Source organism: Carassius gibelio, chromosome B10, assembly GCF_023724105.1.
Source record: "Carassius gibelio isolate Cgi1373 ecotype wild population from Czech Republic chromosome B10, carGib1.2-hapl.c, whole genome shotgun sequence".
In the NCBI taxonomy this organism is placed as follows: Eukaryota; Metazoa; Chordata; class Actinopteri; order Cypriniformes; family Cyprinidae; genus Carassius; species Carassius gibelio.
This window is the reverse complement of record NC_068405.1, coordinates 21532548-21547165: the sequence shown is the minus strand read 5'-3', so window position 1 is coordinate 21547165 and position 14618 is coordinate 21532548. Positions and strand designations below refer to the sequence as shown.

Below are 14618 nucleotides of genomic sequence, written 5' to 3'. Positions count from 1 at the left end.
GTGGAATTATTCAGCATTAATCCTTGTTTTGTAGTTACCTCTTAAACATTTACTGAAAGAAGGCTGTCATGGAAACCAGCTGGGTGAAAGTTTCCTTCTAAAGCTAAAAATGTCTTCAGGTGAAAAAAAAAATTGAATGTCCTAATGCTGCCAGAACTCTCCAAGAAACTGTGCTAAATTAAATTACTAAATATAGAGTTGCAACCTTATCTTTATGCCATGAAGGTATTCAAGAGAGCTTTATCTGGGTGAAGCAATGGCATATTAAGATTTTTACCAAATTAGGCTGGATTTAAAACTTCATGCTTTCCAAATTTCAACCATCGTTTTTCATTTTGACCACATCTGGTAACCTGCAGAGAGGATATTTGTGATTTCAGATGATTAAAAACCTATTAAACCATCTAGACATAATGAGCAAAGTGTCCTTAGAGAGTGTGTTTGCGAAGGATATTAACAATGATGGAAAACAGAAGTAAAACAAATGTTATATTTAAAGTCAGAGTTTACAAAGCAATCAAATTCTGTCATCATTTACACACCCTCATGTCCATGCAAACATGTATTCACTATGCATTTCTGTCTTGTGTAGAGCATAAAAATTATATTTCAATAAGAAGCATGTTATGATCGCTGTCCTACTTGACAAGAAACATGTATTAATTATTTCTATATATATTCTTACAGTTAAATTCAGATAAACGTTTTAACATTGAGTTGATAGATAAAAATGTACAAATTAACCTGAATTCCCAATATATAAATAATCGTGAGATAAAAGTAAATAAAACTACTTTTGTTATGTGTTACTGTAACTTTGTAACGTTCTTGATGACGCACATCGTCTCTCTCTCAGCACCTCTCACTGTCAGTGTGTGCGCGCTCGCGCGGGTGCGTGTGTTTTCCCGCGGGGTCTGCCTGCCTCGTTCTGTGACGTGTCTGAAAATCTTCTAGCATTTGTGATGCTGGAGCCCACCAGAGATCATTCAGCAGGACGCAGAGCTCTGCTTCACAAGGTAAGAGCCTGTCATTACACATCCCTTCTTCATTTAGACAGACTGTTCAGTAAATGTACGCGTTTATTAGTAATTATAACACAACATAAGCTGTTTAAGAAAAGACGCGTCAGTTTTGCTACATGAATAAAACACCTGTAGAACAACCGATATTGTTAGTGACCCGACCGTAAACTGTTGCATACGTGAATTTGGAAATACACTATAACTTTCACATAAAAAGTTCGTAAATATGTTGGAAATATCGATGACGTGAGGCTCAGAAAAAATGTAAATGCATTTTATACAAAGTGACTCCTTTTGATATGTTAAGAGGGCTTATATTAAAAAAAGTTTAGGTCTAGTAGCTACATTGGAATAAACTTTTATTATTATTATAAAAAAAAAGATGAGGAAACTTTGTTGAAAATATTAAAATATGAATATTTAAAACGTGTCAGTGTGGTATGACCAACATACCACAAGCGATTTTGTTGTCATGAGACAATAAATCATAATCAAGTATTGGAAAGAAAATATTTAGTGTTCTTCACATTTTAAACCATTTTTTTTTAAGTAGGCCTAAATCAAATGCATTTACAACGACATACAATGTAAAAAAAATAAAATAAAATAATAATTAAAAGCATGTAAACTTGTTTTTCAGTATTATTTACAGATTAATAATATTGTTTCTCAGTATTATGCAACCACTTGAGGTTTAATAAGAACTGCATTCATGTTGGCCGCATCTTGGTCTCACTCTCTCCTTCAATTTGTTTTATCTTTATGGCTGTTTAGTGGTTTACCAGCAGTTGAGTCAATTCATGAATACTCCCATCAACATTAACACAAACAACTTCCCCTTGTTATTTCTCAATGAATTATGAGACAGCCCGGCTCCACAGAGACCAGCAAGTGTAGCCCACATTCGGCAGAGTGAAAAGCCTGCTTGTTGAGTCGATGCAGTAACAGAATGTTCTTACAGAACAAAATAAGATACATACAGAGGGTCCACTTCAATACAGGCAAAAGTGCTGTGAAGGAACTGGTTAAACAAATACTGGGGGCCAAGACTGTGTAAAAGTATAAATTAATAATCTGTGGCTATATTTGACACATGAATGAAGCACTCAGTATTGCATGGAGGGCTGATTTTGCCATCTATTGGTTTGGAGCTTCAGTGAACCACTATGAAGAAACTTGCTATGAAGAAACTTTTTTACCCAAGTTGAAAATAGACAGACCTGGAGCTGAAACAATGCACTTTCATATAATCATGTCATTTATGACATGCTAAAAGTTTACAAATGAATGTACATCTGCAACTACATAGTTTCTTTTCCATCTGCCTGGTCTTTAAGTTTGGCAGCACCATTGTTTCAGCAGTGGTGGTTAACGTAATGCTTGTCGCCTTGTTTGCTATTTAGTGTTGGTTAATCAGATCTGTCTGGCAGCTGTTTGGCTGCTGATCTCAAGGTCACATCGCCAGCTTTCTCAAAGATGTGTCTGGTGGTCTGTGATGACCATGGTTGAACTCTGACTTTTTCCCTCACATGGTTGGCAGAACACGTTAAACCAGCCAATTTTCCAAGTGACCTTTCATCCTCATTCTCCGCAGTGCTGTCATGTAGTGGAGGGCGGCCTGGGGTGATGCAATTCATTTCACCCCTGGTCTCCTCTAGGTTAATGTGTTTCATCATTCAGAGAGTCTGTTTTATCATATTAAACATTGTTCATTTCATGCTTAGACCAGTGCTGTTAACTGGATTAGAGCAAAATTATTGCCGTGTTTAGTCCAGGGATTAATTCTGCAGTGCAGTTTTAGTAAAGAACATCTGGTTTTGAAGAACCATTTTTTCATTGTATTCGGGGGTTATCGATTTTCTGCATGCATTCTATTGTTTAGAGTAACTAGACAGCATTTTGCACCATTCCTTACAGAATTTTTCATTTATCTATTTGGAGATGCAGATAGCAAGTCTAACACTAAGATGTGGGAGTGTATCCGGGTTGTCGAGGCAGGGTGTGGATTGGTTGGAGATGCGGTAGAGAGACGGTTATAGTTTATAAATATGCACTGAGGACTCTTTGTGTGTTAAGGTGGTGCGAGGGTGACGTCAAAACCCACAGAACTCTAATGAGATGCCGGGCTGGTGGGCCGTCACAAACCCGCCCAGTGACACTATAGAAGAAATATTCTCTCAAACTAAAAGTTTATTTGAAATACAGAATATTTAGCATTCAAATAAAATAGATAAAGCAATATATTTGCCCTCTAAGTATCCAGCTGTCAGGAATTCTACCTGCTGCCTGATCAAAAAGTTCATCTGCTGTCCATCAATCTTGCTTTATGAGTCCACCTCTTGATATGAGCACTGCTGTTAACATACCCAGGTAGTGCTGCCATGTCAAAGGTTCTTTATGCTCTGAGCACAGAGCCCTTCCTCATGCTGGAGTCTATGAATAGGAGGCACATTGTCTTTAACGAACATGGAACATACAGAACAGTTATATTTAAAAGGTTATATTTACACAACTGGCGTTTCCACCCACCATTAAATTAATGGTGTGTGAAGTAAACTAATGCAACGTTAAAGATGCTATATGTTTTTCCACTTAAAATATTGCATTCAATACCTGCCAAAAATATAGCTGCAGACAGTAAATATTCTCGTAAATCCAAGTGACCACAGTACAAGCAAACATACTTATTTTAGGATAATGATTAGGTTTTGCATCCCTGGCATCAATTCCATTGTTGCATTGGTGCAAGCAAAGATTTTAATAAATATAAGAGAGCACATGACCAGCTGAATACACCTGTAAATAGAATATTTATAAAATGGAATTAATAACCGAAAAATGTTTGCGTGAAACTGTATCAATCACCAGTATGTGTCAGTATAACGTCCAAGACCATTACTGTATCAAACTGCAAAAAAAAAAGGGTTCTTTAAAAGATCACCTTACAATTAATATGTTCATCTGACAATGTACAGAAGTGAACATAATGTTGAACTGGATAACTTCTTATTTTGTGCACAGATTATTGTGTTTCCTTGTCATTTGCCACACATCACAAAATAGTAGGAAATCAGAAAGGCTCTTTGTATTATCCAGAACAGAGCATCTCCTTATTGTTTATTATGAATGGATGAACTGTTTTCTGACCTTTCTTTTTCTTTTTCTTTTTTTTTATAAATAGAGTGAAACATTAGAATATGTTTTAATAGAGATCGAGGAACCCTATTTAACCCTGCTCTGTAACACAGAAAACAATATATAATCTCACTTACCATTATGGCAAGCAAGTTTGGAACATAATATAGAATAAATAATGAATAATTTTTTTTCCAAGTCTGTTATTTGTTTGATTCACAGCATGCAAAAAAATTCTACAAACCATGTCCATGTGTACTAATAAATTTTAAGACAAATATGCTGCATATGGCACCTGTAACAAATGGATTTGACTTATGAGTCCATGAAATGAACTCACTTTATTGAGTGCTTGCAGAGAGTGGGGGTCGAACACATGCCTAACCCCTAGAGAAAACACATGGAAAGGTTTTAGATGTTGTGACATGGATCTTTTTTGTTTTTGGGAGTGGTTCTTTGAATGCCGAAGACTGTGTAATGGCCCATCCAATTACCCCATCAATGGGGCCAGTCTTATGCATGTTAGTGCCTAAATCTCCACAAGTGTCGGTGGGTCTTTAGCCACTGTTTAGAAATACTTTTAGTTAATCGGCCTGGAAAATTAAAAGTGAAGCAGAAAATTCAATCAGTGTTGCCTGAAACAAATCTGTCCAGTGTATATAGTACCATCATATCAATAAGTATTTCAGTACATTTGAATTTAAAATTAAATTAATGTTTTAGGTAAGACTTATTAAAGAATTTTAAGGTCTGAAAAATTGGGCTATATGAAGATTTTATAATTACTGCCAGAATTTTCAATATATATTTAAAAATCTAAGACATATCTTTCTATGTATACATGTATCTTATACAAGCAGACTGTAGGACATGGTGGTGATTTTAATAAATGTTTCATCCACAAATGTTTACAATGCTAATACTGGAACTATGCTGTAAAGTGCAAACTTTTTTCTAAATAAACTTTTTGCGTAAAACTGCAATAACTTAAACAGGACCTTAGCAGAACCTGTCTGAGTGACAGAAATCGGAAGCAAGTCTGATCTCTATGATCTATAAATGGGAGATTTTAGGATCCCATTCATTCAATGTCATCAGTCTAATGTCTAGTGAAGAGAGATGCCATGGCCTTCAAAGACAGTGAATCGTTTGAAGCGTGGAAACAGTCTTTACTGATGTTATGGAGATTAAGGGTTACTGGCTGTTTTGTAGAAACAAACATAAGCTTTAAACATGAGTCATTGAAATCACAGGTTTACACTGCATCTATTTGTGTTGAACTGTTTTGCATTCACCTCAGCAGGTTTACTGCCTTAAGCCGTTCAATTATATCTGCATTTCCTGACAAAAATAGTTAGCCCGTTTAACAAACACATTACAGCCAAATCCTCATTCAATGCGCACACATTAATCTCAAATTTAAATTAGAGCTTACTCCCTGATTCTGTTTTCAGGTGTTATCAGAATCTCTAAAGGACATCTCTGTTCTGTAAGTACTGTAGAAGTTAGAATAAAATGGCCAAATATTGACAGATTAATCAGTCTGGGTGATACAGTATAGTATAGATTGGTGTATCAGTTGTAATAATACATTTCTTTTTATTATGACTAACTGCCATTATACATAACGTTTTCTAAATGAAATCATTAGTTGAAATCAAGTTGACTAATGCATGATCATTTGGAAGCTATATATTTGTTTGGCACTTAGTGAAAGAACAAGAGAGAAACACAACTGCTATCACATCTGTTGATCTACTGCCAAACTAACCCTCATAGTAATTGTAAGTATAATATAGTAAGTGATCTCCAGTGACTACTTAAATCAACCACTTAAGGGATTATATTTTAGGACATTAGGGAAACGAGATTCTGGCTAAATCAGATCCATAATCTCTTTGTGCTTCACAGCTGCTCGGGAACCAGTAGGAGTGAGTTGTTGGGAAGTGACATCATAAAATTACCCCCACAGGCTGTGTTGACTCCATTTCCAATGAACATTGTGTAGTCAAACTTTATATTGTCAAATTGTGTGTATAGTCTCTTGATCTACACTGTCTAGCAACATATTTTCTTCTTCTAACAAAAGTTCCAAGGGAAGACTAAATATTTAGTTAAATGCAAAAACCCACATGCTTTCCTATCTTTGAAATTGGTCATTTATGAGCCAACCCCAAGTCATTAAAAAGTACTATTTACTTCAGGGAAGTTGATTTCAGATCTACTACTATCAAAACATCACTTTAAAATGCCACTAATAGACACTTGCCAAAAAGCCCAGTTAACTAAAAGTATAACAAAGGAAACTTTTGGGTCTTGCAAAAAGGATTTCCATATGAGGACTGGAAAGTCTGCAGAACTACTGGGACAATCTGTGCTGGAGTTAAACAAGCAAGTTTAATCAGGACCTGTCCCAGACTACAGATTGTCGACAAGTGCAAATTACACCATGCTTATCCACTCATATTCCACTCTACAATGAGTCTGCAAGAGACCTTGTCAGGCAACTATTATACTGCTTAAAGACCATTGATAGGCTTTGGCAGCTTCATTTGTTGCTTATTGCTAAGAATGGGATTAAATGTCCAAAAACAAGAGGAGTATAAGGTTAAGAAGCGTCAGAGAATTGAGTCACTGTTTACACTGGACTGTCTTAAAGCAAATTCAACCATCCAATCTGTAACCGTTTCCTAGCAAGTGATTTCAACAACGAGGGAGTTTTCTCATAATTGTGCCTCTTCTCGGAAGATAAGTTCTCTAGTTGTGCAAGACTAAGATTATTGTGATGCTTATGTGAATTAGCTGGTGGTCTGGCACTGTTTCTAAGCCACTGCTGTTTTCTGATCAACTGCAGTCTATGCATTTAAGACGTTTACCCACATTTGAAAACTAAAGGCACAGATTGTTTTCCCTGTGCTTGACCCCACTGTACACAATGGAGTGTCACAAAGGAATGTGATTCGTAACGGTGTTCTCTGTCAACAGCACAGTTACTGTGTTTGATTAACCGTCAGCCTGCAAAACAGAGCATGTTTGACAGTCGTTACACTAGAAAAGGCCTTCGGGTCATTTGGGTGGGAACAAATTCTTTCAGCTGTAACAATTGTGCTATAAAGTGGCCTCATAGGGCAATTCAGCATAGCAGACCCTCCAATTCCTGGAGATCCTTTGGATTGTATTTCATCATTTTGCAACAGAGGACTTGGTATCCTTCTCCTGCAGGATATGATTTTACCTTGTCACAGTTGAGCAAGCTCATTGTAATGTCCTAACTTATCTGTCACAGGAGAGGGCACTGCATCTGCGAGTCCTCATTGTTATCAGCGGTGGCTTCCTGGTATGCGTAATGACTGTTTGCAGGCTGGGTCTGGGGGGGTTGGCTACTCTGCAGAGCAGTTCTGCTGACTGCAGTAGAGAGGAACTACCTCAGTGCGTCAGCACTCTGAAATGAGTGAAGAAAAACCGAATCAATCAGAGTGACTGCGGAGAGAGAGGGAGAGAAGACTACACATTCTAATCCTGATCTTTTGTGTAGCCGTCCTTACATGTGCTAGTGGCCGGGAGCACACGCTCCTTAAGATGGTAAGTTTTTTTCTGAGCTTTGAGTCTGTAGGGAGACTGTCTGTGCTGTAGAAGTGTGCCAGCAAAGTTTTGTGCTAGTTTGTGCCATCTTGACTGCACTTTCCTCACACTTCGGTGCCTCTTAAGGTGAAGGGTACAGGAAGCAGTCCTGCAGCACTGGTGTTAATTGGGATTTATGCATGCGTGAAACGTTTACCAGTCCTAGTCATTTATGTACCTTGCCCTATTTGTGTGAGTGTCTTTCTGGGAGATGTGGTGAAAAGGACACAGCATGCGCTAATGTCTGCGTGACAGTACTGCACAGGGGAGTTTCACTGCAGATGGAAATGTGCAAGGGATCTGGTGCAAGTCACACAAAACTGAGCTCTCTTTCTCAAACTCCACAGAAAATGACTCCAGATTGTTTTAGTAAAGCCTAATAATACAACTCTAAAGAACGTCTCCTTTCTGGATTGACATACAGTAGATAAATAGCTTTGTAACATGCATATTGTCTGAATGTCTCTTATTTTGTGTTCTCTCATGTAGTGAAGTACCCCCCAACGCCCCCGGTGCTATAAATCAAGATGACCTTCCTTCTTTTTTTCCTCTTGGTCCTCTCTAAGAGCCGAGCTGACAGCTTTGAAGATGCATACAGTGACCTGGAACACTACAGGACTATATACATCTCAGGTAAGAGATGCGGAAAGGTGTGTTTCTGATTGTGTGTGAGAGGAAATAGTAAAAAAAAAAGTGGAGAAGAGAGGGAGAAAGTGAGAAAGAACGTAAGAGAGAGACAGAGAGGGGGTTGTACTGCCCATCCCCTAAAATGGTGTTCCCCCTCCAGCATTTCTTAACAGGGACACATACCGTAATTATCTCATCGGGTGTCGACTTAGGTGATTCGAAACCCTCTGGCTCCCATCACAGGACGCAAAGTGGCTGGAATTACTTACTACAAGTGTTAAATATTTGATAAGTTACTGGGGTTCAGTATTTATTCATGCTGATATCTGATTATAGTAGTATATCAGCATCCCGAACCTCATCTGCAAAATAAACAACTTTTTGGTTTGTGAACAACAATACAATACAATAGTTATTAATTAGTATAAAAATAACATATTGTGCCCTGGCCAGGAATGATGCAATGACAAATGATAACAGTTATCTCTGCAATGCTAATCTGTTTTTACCCAATCAAACACATTTAATGCACAATAAGACTTGGTAGCTTGGATTCAATCTATTTCTTTTTTAGAGCCATGCTAAGTAGCCCAAAGTGAAATCGCATGGTTTCTTGCACATTATAGATGGAAACTTGTTGCATCCCACCTGGTTAGGACACTGTGCCAGTGCCTGTAATACGTTTTTGGTTTGATAAAGAAGCATTCCTCCAATCATGTCTCCATTGGGACCCGAATACGCAGTTATGAGAACTAGAGGAATTTAGAGAATAGCAAAATCTTTAAGAACCTGAGAGTAGGCCACAGTGTTTCCATGACCTCCACAGTTGTTTCTCTATGATTACATTTATTGCATTATTTACTCTAAATCAATTACAAACTGATAAAGCATCTATATTTAATGAATGGCAAAAGTGAAAAACAAAACCAGCAATGTAAATATGGACCATATTAAAAGCCCTCTTCAACTCTTCTATATTTACCTTTGTTCTCTCTGTGATTACTTATCCCAAAACCCATCTGGGAAATTTGCCAGTCTACTTTCTTCATATCCCATTTTGTAAAATGTTACCCACCAAACTGAGACAAGCTTATCATAGGCTACAAACCTTACTCTAAACTATTTATAGTTACAAAAGGTACACAAGTGCAATAATGTAGTTTTTCAATGATGGATTTATAAAAAATAAAAAAAATAAAAAAAAACTGGCACACATTTCTCTAATTATTTGTGCACTAAAATGGTTGCAACACCTACTAGAGTGCCTTCATTGGAAGAGCCTACACAGCCACTATTTGGTTTGTCATAAGCATGTAAGGGAGTTTCCATTTCTCTGAAATCTAAACAACACAATGATTTATGAGTTTGTATAACCACAAAAGTCTGTAGCAATAGACAAGGATGCACTCAAACTATCATCTTTGCGAAACGCCTTGAGTTATTGAACACTAACCAATAAAACAGGCCTTGTTACAAAAAAAAAAATCGGAAACAAAGTAGGGCTGCACGACAAATTGCATGGGATATTTGATTGAGGTTTTGCGCAGCTTGATAGTGAACAAAGACTCTGTGTGGTAAATGTTTCTTCATGTGAAACGGCATGTTATTACTGAATACAGAACTGGCTTTACTGTGCATTAAATATTGCATGCAATTTATTGTGCAGCCCTAGAACAAAGGCTATTAACTCGGTCACAATCTGCATTCTTATTTTGTTTATTTCTTTGACTGACAATCTGAATGTCTCTTTCTTTGACTTTCAGAAAATGGCCCCAGACTCTCAGTTGACACAGCACAACCTAAAGTAATCTCTCAACGTGGTGGCAATGCCACCCTGCAGTGCACGTTCAACCGGGATCCCTCATCTCCCCCAAATCCCAAACTGAGGATTAAATGGACTAAACTGACTTCAGATTATCTGAAGGAAATTGATGTGTTTGTAGCTATGGGTTTCCACAAAAAGAGCTACGGTCGATTCCATGGCCGTGTACATCTGCAGGATGCTGGCAAGAATGATGCTTCACTAGTTATCACTGACATCACTCTGGAGGATTATGGGAAATATAAGTGTGAAATCATTGATGGCTTGGAGGATGATACAGTAGTTGTGTCACTTGACCTGCAAGGTAAAGCATAGCTTTATGTTGCTAACATACCTGGATTTTCCTGGTCTCACTACCACAATGTCTCACAGCTTGTTTTAATTTTGCTCCTGAAGATTTAGATGCTGGTGTGGTAATGTCACTACTATGCACTACCATGTCTTTGACAGTTGTCATTAGGTTCTATTAATATTTTGTGTACATATCCTGCTTCCTTAAAAAATAACTGTACCTATTCCTTCAAACATAGGTAGATAAGTTAGCACAAGTTTTTAAGAAACTCTACAAAAGGGCCACACAGATAAAAAAAACAAAAAACAGCAACAATGCCATTGTATGACTGCCTGTTTTCTTTCCAGAATAATACACACAATACTATACACAGTTTATGCATCCTTGGCTGTTCCTCAAGGCAATTAGCCATGAGATAGCATTGTGCTGACTCTCTTCACACTGTGTGCAATGTAAACGCTATTCAATAGTCTTATAATGAGAGTAGAACAACTTATTAAACTATACCATCAGCAAGATCCTGACATAAGAGCTATCGGTGCCAAATAATGGGACATTTACAGTATATGACCCTTGCTCTCTGCATTCTTGGCATAATTTCAGTTGCATACAATAAATCTAAATTTTAATTTACTTTGGACGACGCACTGAAGAAAACATCAATTTATCAATCAAGAATTTGATTAACCGCCAGATTACACAGATCTAATCATGGAGCATTTTTTAATTCCTATGTCTTCGGGTTTCTACAGGCATTATTTTCCCATATTTTCCTCGACTGGGTCGTTACAACCTGAACTTCGCTGATGCTGAGAAAGCTTGCCGAGACCAGGATGCCATTGTGGCATCTTTTGACCAGCTGTACGATGCATGGAGAGATGGGTTGGATTGGTGCAATGCAGGGTGGCTCAGTGATGGATCGGTGCAATATCCCATCACCAAACCCAGAGAGCCATGTGGAGGCAAAAACACCATTCCAGGTGTGAGGAATTATGGGATGCGTGACAAGCAAAAGGAAAGATATGATGTCTTCTGTTTCACCTCTAACCACAAAGGTTTGTCCTCCCCACTGTTTGAAAGATATCTAAAATAGGCTAGCTTCAACAACAAAAAAGTAAAGCAATTGATGTAATGCATAATGTATGAAAGGAAAAAACTAATTGAGTTCAGCCATGCAAAGAATCTCTAATGAAAATTCTCATGTTTAATACCCTTACTGCATATTATTTGAGAATGAATACTTTTCTCCTTTCTCTTCTCCAGGACGTTTTTATTATTTGATACACCCTTTCAAACTTAAGTATGATGAGGCAGTGCGGGCATGTCAAAAGGATGGTGCTCAGATTGCCAAAGTCGGGCAGATGTACGCAGCGTGGAAGCTGCTGGGCTATGACCGCTGTGACGCAGGCTGGCTGGCAGACGGCAGTGTACGCTACCCAATCTCAAGACCACGCAGACGCTGCAGTCCCACGGAGGCTGCTGTCCGCTTCTCTGGATTCCCAGACAAGAAGCACAAACTCTACGGCGTCTACTGCTACAAGAGTGACAACTGAGTGTACCAACTGTATAACTCAAGAACTAAGCGTAATAATGTAAGGAGTTCGTTTGAGTGCATTAAAACTGTGACAAAGCCTCTAGATACTGTAATACAGAAGGATTTGAATATAAAATAAGTGACTGGCAATTGTTTGAAGCAAAGATTCTGTAGGATTAGGCACCGCAGGTGCCCTCTTCCTTCAAAATCAGGACTTTGCTACAAGACAGCAACAGGACAGGAATAGTATATATTGGGTCGGCAGAAATTATAGCTACTGGTTCCAGGTCTGAATGATCCTATACAGTACAGCAGTGCTGAAGGAAGAGATGTTTGGTGAGAATGAGGAAGAAATTCACACTGTGCTCTTCCATTTAGCATGCAGTAGTTTGACGGATGTTTTAGAACAGAATGACAGCAAAACTTAAATACTTTGAACTGATACCTATGGGCACTTAGTTTATCATTCAAGAACATCATATTCCATATAAATAGCATGTGTAAATATATTTTCTGCTAACAGGAAAACAAATTCAACGGAAGTGCTAAACACCATACAGTACAGCCATGGCACAATGAACAATTTTTTCTTTTGCCATCCTTACAGGGTGCTATATTGTATTATTTTCTCAAAGCATACCTTTTAATATTTAGTTTTATGTGTGGACCAAATCCAAATGTTGAGTCATAAGTTGCATTGCTAAAAAACAAAACATTGTTCTGTGATTTTTTTTTAACTATTGAAATATACAAGTAGAGTGTTTATAAATGTATGTTAATTATCTTGAAATTATGCATTTATAAAATGCCTCCCCTACAATGCAATGTAAGAAATTAAGAGCTCCATTGTATCGACCTCATCACTGTCAAACATTATGTGCATTCAGGACAATGACGAATTCTGTTGGTCATTCCACAGACATAATAACAAAACCATTGTGTTTGTTTTCTAGATTTTGTTTTTAGTATTTCTGATCAATTCATGAAACCACAGAAAACCGAATCCACAAACACAGCCCATTGCAATGGTGCCAAATGAGTAGTTTTGGTCTATGCATGTTACTGTTTACAAATAGCCAGATTGAAGTGATAAAAAAGACAACAGTGCTAATAATCACTTTGTGTTAGTTAGTAAGAGAAAAACAGCATAATGAACTTAATTTTCTATTGTTGAAAAAAAAAGACGCAAGAAAATAATGGCACAACAAAAAAGTGCATAGTTAGCATGCTGCATTCAGTTGTTATTAATCTATGAAGCAGTAGTCCTTCAGAAGAACATGTCAAAGCCATGGCATTTGGAAATTAACCCTTAAAACAGACTGCCAAGCGAAGACAAAAACAACTTGATGTTTTATTCTTATTATTACCATTATAGCCTCAACATAGCCAATTTAGAACTCAAGGTTATGCGTTTCAGCCACTACACTAAATGACAAGATCCACGGGGGGGAAAAAAGGAAAAATAAAGTTGTGTTGTGTAAGTGTCGTTTCAAAATATTGTATTCACGTTCATTTCATCATTCATGTTGTTTGGACTCTGGCAACTGTAGGTGTGCCTTGTTTACAAATCTTCAAAATCAGTTTTAGAACTGAATGTTTAGACATGTCTTTATTGACAATGTTAACTTTTTTTCTCTTGTTTCATGTACATAAAGTATAATTAAAGGGATAATTTGACTGTATCAATGTGGAAACCCCCCTTGACCCAAAAAAATAAACAATCAGTCAAATACATATTTGGTTTGGTTGTTTTTAGAAAAGCATATTGAGAAAATATGTAACTGTAGGTCTATTTTCACAGTCCGTGGCATTTCTCACACTCTGCCCAAATAAAGAAATTGCAAAGAAAATATAAATTGGACCTTTTAAAGGTGGTTCCATCAGTATAGCTGCCATATTTAGCATCATGATGTTTCTCATTTATGGAGAAAAAAATCTAACAGAGACTAGTTTTCTCCAAGGATAGTTCATGGTATTAGGGGCAGACATATTTCTAATGGCCATTTTATTGTATAAAACGGTGTATACACACCTAACGTGAAAGAAATAACATTCACTAATACTTTTGGTCCATTTTCTCGGACAAAATTAGGCACCTAAAAGTTTGATCAGTTTAAGAATTACACAATGACTAGCACATACAGAAAGTTGGTCCACAGACATGGAATGCCACAAAACTACAATTTAATGGGCCTTTAACTAAAGCGGGCCATTGCCACTGTGTATTTAAAGTTATTCAGGTAAGTTAAGTTATAAAAAAAAAAAAACGTCCAGTCGTATTCTAAATGTTGTTTGCTTGTCAAATCTCTCAGAAAACAAACCAAACTTGAAAGAGTTCAAATGTAATGTTAAAATCAATGTTCACCTTTAAACATACAAGTCCTCACCTTGTAACGCAATCACATTTGTCGATTAGAAAGTCGTCGAAACAGAGCAGGTGTGTGTTCATTACCGCCACACGTCAACTTCATGATGGCGCGCGCGGAAGAAAAAAAACCGCTACATCGCCCTCTATCGGTCAACACTATGGTGGCGGCGGTTTTTGTCAGAATAAGCGCGGGATTT

General features: G+C 37.4%; 1 protein-coding gene across 2 annotated transcripts; it reads left to right on the top strand.

Annotated features, from left to right (window-relative positions):
* Positions 1-875: 875 nt before the first annotated feature.
* On the top strand, positions 876-13787 carry LOC127966041 (hyaluronan and proteoglycan link protein 1-like). 2 transcript variants are annotated; one of them, XM_052566863.1, is made up of 5 exons: positions 876-1016; positions 8268-8411; positions 10169-10531; positions 11272-11574; positions 11783-13787. In XM_052566863.1, the coding sequence occupies exons 2-5, from the start codon at positions 8306-8308 to the stop codon at positions 12070-12072; spliced, it is 1062 nt and encodes a 353-aa protein (XP_052422823.1). In that variant the 5' UTR covers positions 876-1016; positions 8268-8305; the 3' UTR covers positions 12073-13787. The 2 variants fall into 2 exon arrangements, with proteins under 2 accessions (XP_052422823.1, XP_052422822.1); XM_052566862.1 differs by lacking the exon at positions 876-1016 and adding an exon at positions 5843-7739.
* The last annotated feature ends 831 nt before the right edge of the window (positions 13788-14618 follow it).